Source organism: Danaus plexippus, chromosome 19, assembly GCF_018135715.1.
Source record: "Danaus plexippus chromosome 19, MEX_DaPlex, whole genome shotgun sequence".
In the NCBI taxonomy this organism is placed as follows: Eukaryota; Metazoa; Arthropoda; class Insecta; order Lepidoptera; family Nymphalidae; genus Danaus; species Danaus plexippus.
In genome coordinates this window covers 3,137,525-3,144,192 of record NC_083549.1, presented here as the reverse complement: position 1 = coordinate 3,144,192, position 6,668 = coordinate 3,137,525, and the positions used below count along the sequence as shown (strand labels likewise).

Sequence of the window (6,668 nt, the reverse complement as noted above, 5' to 3'; positions counted from 1 at the left end):
CAATCCCGCATAAGGCGCGACTCCCCCTGCCGGCGAACCGCCCGGGTCTCCTCAGACGAAGGGTTCTCTCCGAGAGCCCTCCTACCCGAGACAGGTACACTGTAGTCCTTGCCCTAATGGTAATCAGAGATACGATAAGCTTTATGACTGAGGAGGAAACTATTGATATCTGGAGACGAGATACTTAAGGATAAATAATTCTCTGTATAAGCGAGTCGCAATCTTTCTCAATTAATGGGTAAATTCTTATATTTTTTTTAAATGTTTCAAGTTAACAGAAATAAATACAAGTATAAATTATATTATGTGTCCACATATAAGCGAATAAAAACTTGACCTTTTACCGGCTAGAAGGGTCCAGACACGTTAATAACTTTAGGATGTATCCTTACTTACTACGAAAGGATGATCAAATCTGACACTAGACTCGACCTGAGCTATGTGAGACAAAAAACTGCCCCGAAATAAATCACTGCCACACTTTGCAAGACTTCAAAGTTTCCTTTCTGCTTCCTTAGCCCAACATAAGTTATGAGGACACCACAATATCCAATAACTGAAGACGGTCGGTTTCAAAACACCCGGAAGATGCGAGTATGAGGGTTCTTTCGATTAGTTTTTATTTGTCAAAAATTATGGTTTTTATTTTTAAGGATTTGTAATTTTTAAAATATGATTACGTAGTAACCATTTTTTTGAAAGTCGTTTGTCAGTGTTTTACTGTCAAAACTGGTAACTGACATTTCTCATTTGACACTGCGATTTATGTATATGTTATTATATTGGAATAACCTCAAAGTTATTAGGTTTTAGTTTACGTATGATTGTTGTTGTTTCAGTATGTTTAATATTAAATTAAGAGGCCTTTACTACATTTGTCACAAAATTCCTATTCGAACTTTAAGAAGCAGGACCAAGAGAAGCGATCATAATCCAAATCCTGGTTTAGAAAATAGGTTACGAGTTTTTAGAAAAGAAGGTATTGGAATCAATAATGAAAATGCAGAAGAGTTTGTCGAGCAGTCGGATAGTAACTTTTACGATGTAAGTTTAATAACAATTTTCTGGTGAAATTATTACCTTTCTCATATTTTCTTATTTCTTTTAAAACGCCAATTTAAGGTCGGTCAAGCGTATAACCAACATTTGAATGAAACCCTTATCGGAAAACATGAATTGCGCCATCAAATAGTTAAAGAAAAATATTTTAAAGAAAATATGCCAAACCTATTGACCTGGAGTGAAAAAGAACAAATACGTCATCTCGCTTCAACACAACCAGATGAATGGACACCGAAAAGGATTGCGGAAAGCTTTCCTATCACTGAATCAGTTGCAAAGGTTAGTTTTAATTAAACTATAAAACTTATATATACTTTTTATAAAAAATATTACTTGAACATTAAGTAAGCAAAAGTTCAGAATTATATTTAAAATTCCTTAAAATGTTTCAGAAAGTACTGAAATATCCATGGAAACCTGCCACTGAACAAAGAATAGCTCGTCATGATGCTTCAGCTATGAGAAACTGGAGGGAACTGAAAGAAGGAACTCTCGACATACCAGAAGATCTACGAAAACACTTTCTAAAATTCTCTGAGCGCACAATACCACCTCTTAATAAAAAATCCCTTAAGGTTGACTTGTCAAGTAAAAAAATGGGGGAGTTTGAGCAAATTATACAAAAATGTGCCATGAAAGAAGAAGAAAAAGAAAAATATAGGGAAACTAGAACAGAGGATCAAACAATCAAAGAAAATAAGAATGTTTCAAAGAAAGACAATAAAATGGTAACATTAGATGAATTAACAAGAAAAATTAAAGACAGATTAGAACAAGGAGACAATGTCAACTTAAATGATCACATCATTGTTGACTCTATAGATACCTTAAAGACAGAAAGTTCGACTAAAGAAACAAACAGTACAGAAATAGAATTAATCAATGAAAAAAGAGAAATGTCCCTAACAAACTTTAAAGAAAATAACGAAGAGGTTTTAATCGACAATTATCCTGAAAGAATAAGAATACCAAAAAAGGCTTACAAAAGAGGTGCTACATATAAAGTTAATGATTGTTTCTATGATGATGATGGCCGGTTTTTATATAGGGTCATTGGAATGACCAGCTGAGTTAGTATAATAATGTAGGTTAGTAGACTAAGATAAAGAAAAAAAAAAGTTGAAAAGATGAAAACAATAAAACATTGGTTAAATGAAGCATTATATTTTTTTTTTTATAAAAATTATATCCATCTCACACTCGTCAATTGTATTATAATTGTAATCGATACAAAGTAACAACATTACGCAATACTTATTGCATGTCTTTTTGATTACCGTGTTCAGATATCTAATAATACATTAAAAATTATTTAATTCTTTATCCTTTCATTACAAAAATACATCTGAGTGACTATCACCATTGTACAAATGAAATATGGCTGTGACATCACTAGAGGCAAAAAAAATATGAAGCCACTCCATTAATATATATAAATTGTATACAATGTACCACTCATGTAACATAATTAACTTTAAAATAATTCTATAAATGTACCTTAAGCTATAGACGGTTAAATAAATATATTCCATTGAACGCTTTCAAAATCTTTGTATCCATTGAGTATTCGTGTTGACAATAATATTTATCTATAGATTGTTTAGGCCGCAATAAAATGTCCAATTATTATGAGAAAGCTCAAAATTTTAACAATAAACTATCACATTTGAAACAAGAATTTATTTATATTTCTTATACGATGATATTAAATACTTTCAATTTTGGCAGTCACGTGACAACTTATGGCGTCTATACTCCACGTTTACAATAAAGTAAAAATCACATTGAAGTGTCGTTGGAATGCCCATGTAATGAAAGTGGGTGTTTAGACTAAGATCTTGCAGAATAAAATACTATTTTATATAAAACTTAATTATATACAAAAAACCAAATGACGATTCCAAATCATTCCGCATTAGCACCAGCCGGCTCAAAAGGCAAACATGCTTGTAACCAAACCGAATTATATGTATATATTCTGTGTGTATTATAAATTGATTTTCTTGTCTAAGCTGACACCATCATAACCTGAACCCTCTTTACAGGTACTATAAAGGCAATTTAAATCTCAAATTATAATTGCATACTCATTAAAACATTTAATATTTTTTTAACCAGACCTTTCTCTATCTTATACCACATTATTGTATGTCATAAACATAAACAAGATTTTATATATCTTTTACAATGATATCAAACTTTTATATAAAGCAGATATAATTATGTTCATCAAAAAAACTCTCAGCAAACAAAGGTGTTATATTACCAAAATAAAATTTTAAAGCCATATTAATGAGAACAATTTAATGCAATTAAAGCCGCAATTCCAATAAGGCCGAAGTTAGATACAGTGTGCTGAGATCTGCGGGGTTATATTGTACAGGGTGTTTAAAATACGTTATTGGGTCGCTTAGATTCCATATATCAACGTATCGGCCAATACCTTAGCATAGATATGATTGTACGAGAGCCCTTTTGTATGCTTATAAATTCTACCCCGATGTCTATAGGACGGGATTGAATGAGTCATAACTAGTTATTTTTACCATAACACACCGGACGGCTGATGCACTCGCCCTTAACATGTAAGAATTATTACATAAACAAACCAAATACTCTTTAATTGTAAGATATAGATTTCTTGATCACATTTAATCATAATTAATATTGCGTTTACAAATAAAAAAGCGTTTTGAGCAAACAAATGAAATAAGCCTCGTTGATGTGACATTTCCTGATAATATGAGTCTCGAAATTCAAATCAGTGTTAGTGATGCAACGTTCTCTCATAAGCCCGAACTGTTAATGTATTAGAATTAAAAATTATTTCAAACAAATAACTATCACAAGTCGTCACGACGAGACTTACCCTTAACACAAGTTTGTATTGTCAAACTACATACACACCGTCTCTTAGTTTTTTATTCATAAGCGCACGTGATATTTAATTTTTGGAACGTGAGTCGAAGGCAGCCTTAGTAGGTTCGATTCTAATTTGGTTATGTAGAGAGAGGAGCTGGGACGGTGGAGGTGTAGATAGGGCCTCCTTAAACCTACACCTGGGTCGCAAGTCCCAGGCACTGCTGAAGCTCCTCTCCCTGCAAGGCGATGGACGCGGCACCATGCTTCCAGGGAATACTGAGAAGTTTTCATCTCATCAAGTACAAAGTTTTACGAATAAAAAATTTGAAACTGTCCGTATGAAGTTAGACGATAAATATTGGTAAGGGTACTTATATCAAATATACGTTATGTCGTCGTTAAGCTAAAACCTCATACAAGTAACTTATTGTCGCTCAAATAATTTATTTGTGACAAATCAAACCAGTTATATATAACAATATAATGTTCAAACGAATTTTAATAATACATAATAACTATATATTCGTTATACGTTCAAGGTTCACTATATATAAACCTACTACAAGTCCGCATAGCTACTGCATACGGACCGTTTCCACTGTCATTTGAACCAACGTTGATATTATGAATGAAAAAGTGGAAACGCTGCGTACGTAGTTTGAAGGTGCAAACTTGTGGTAGGGGGAACAGGTGTATTGTTCTAGTCGTCTACGTCGAGTGTAAGTCTCTTAAAGTAATGTCTACAGCAGACAGCTGTAGGTGAGGGTGGCAGGTCTTGCGGCCGAGCCTCTGTTCCCAGCTGTTCGATGGCTCGCGTATATTCCCTCTGGAACACCGTCACATTGATCTTCTGTTCTCCGAGTGCAGCCATTGCCAGGAATAGAATGTCTCTGTGTGATAAATTAATGTTAGATATCTTTTTCGTCGCCTGCTATTTACTGAAGAGCAATGACGCTATACTATGATAAGATTTTTTTTTGTGACGCCTATTATTTAATGGATAGCAATGTTGTTGAATTGTGATAAGATATATTTTTTTGCGACCCATGCTGTTTAGTGATTAGTTATCTAGTTAATTGTGGTTCAGTAATGTAAACTCACAATAGCAAAATTTATCCACCAATAAGCTGGTAGCTTTTGGTAACTTAAGATAATTATTGAAAATTGAAAAATGAAATATGAAAAATATAAAATTTTTTTGCACAGCGACATGGATTCATAAATCCACAAATATATTTAATTAAGAAGTAAAAGCGCCATTTTCGGTTGGAAGTAAAAAAATTTAAACGTCCTTAATGAATTAAAATTTGATATCTGATTCATCAACCTCAGTTGAGCTTTATATATGAATAATGTATTTAGATGATACAAGAATAGAGCACAAAACAAAAGAAAAATATCTGTAACTTGTAATTTTTAAGACCTTATCAATATATATTTACCATTATGCCATAACGGAAACTCATATATGAGGAAACACGAGTTTTAAATAGAGTCAAATAAACAAAGACATCTCAAGTTAGTAGAAAATTATAATTTGAACTGAATTTAACCTTTGAGTTATATTCTATACGTAATATACGTAGTAATTAATTATTAGCGCACCTGTAATACGAGTGATATCTTTTGTTAGCGCACGTCGACTCTCTCCACGCCGCCAATTTTCTTACAGCGTCTGATAGATCGTTACTCATGAGACCGTCCAATATGGTCGCCACGATACTGGAATAAATTAATATTATTACGAGTGTGATATAAAACGTACATTTAATAATATAGTCTTTCTACAATTTATCCTTAGCACGAGTTGGAAGTATCAAACTAAACACGGAGCGTTTTCAGTTTTATATAAATATATCTTCACACGTGATAGTATTAACGTAGGCTTAGGAATTAATAACTTTAACTACTCCGTACGGGGTGGTGTATGCAAACTTATAGTAAGGTTATTCGTAACCAATAAAAAGACTGGTTGGAATAAAAATCTTGAATAAAAATTATGTTGATTAGTTTATGACTTGAGTTAACTAACACAAATACTTTCACTTTAAAAATATCATATATACAAATAGTATCTATTTGTATGGGAGGTATAATGTCTTTAAAGGACTATGCAGATATTCTTTCTAAATTAGACTTTATTTCCTTTGTAATAAAACTGATATTTAAATGTAGCCGAGATGTTTTATGTATAAAATTTCATAATTACGTCTGATATACGTATAATTTACTGATAATAATTCTATATAACAATAAAACTCTCTTATACATGCCAGATATTTGACAGAATCGTTTATATTTTAATATTCATTGTATATATAATATATATGCATACGAGTCTGTCGGTCTGTCGTGATGTGACAGTAGCAGAGCCCTAAGTTGCCTCGACCGCGGCTGGGTCCTCCTCGCACGCCACGCCCGGTGGAGGGACGGGGCTTCGCAGTCCGCAGCACGAGCACCCTCCCACGAACAAACAACGCGACATCCGACTGAAAATATATGTACATTTTGATATATTATATTATTTACTTATTTGAAAGGAATGTATATTTGTATTGCCTCTTATTATTATTAGCAACAACTTTGTCTGACAATTTTGTCTTAATACGAATATGTGAGGCAAAAATGTTGTGTGTAAATTTTAAAACAGTCAAAGTTTATATAAAAGAAGTAGTGCATAGATGAATATATCCTGTTAAGTGTCTACATATTTGATGCATTACAACTAATAGTTCAATTATCAG

The 6,668-nt window shown here is 32.7% G+C and overlaps 2 protein-coding genes across 6 annotated transcripts in view; one reads left to right on the top strand and one right to left on the bottom strand.

Moving 5' to 3' along the window:
• Window positions 1–761: 761 nt before the first annotated feature.
• On the top strand, window positions 762–2,219 carry LOC116767987 (uncharacterized). The gene is made up of 3 exons (XM_032658593.2): window positions 762–1,044; window positions 1,123–1,341; window positions 1,455–2,219. The coding sequence occupies exons 1-3, from the start codon at window positions 841–843 to the stop codon at window positions 2,130–2,132; spliced, it is 1,101 nt and encodes a 366-aa protein (XP_032514484.2). The 5' UTR covers window positions 762–840; the 3' UTR covers window positions 2,133–2,219.
• Window positions 2,211–6,668, bottom strand: part of LOC116768198 (DENN domain-containing protein Crag) — a 28,750-nt gene continuing 24,292 nt past the window's right edge. For all 5 annotated transcript variants that reach the window (XM_061523408.1, XM_061523411.1, XM_061523410.1 and 2 more), the window contains 3 exons: window positions 6,260–6,413; window positions 5,530–5,646; window positions 2,211–4,814 (listed from right to left, as the gene is read on the bottom strand). In XM_061523408.1, coding sequence (XP_061379392.1) covers window positions 4,625–4,814; window positions 5,530–5,646; window positions 6,260–6,413 — 461 coding nt within the window. In that variant the 3' untranslated portion in view covers window positions 2,211–4,624. The remainder of the gene's footprint in view (window positions 4,815–5,529; window positions 5,647–6,259; window positions 6,414–6,668) is intronic.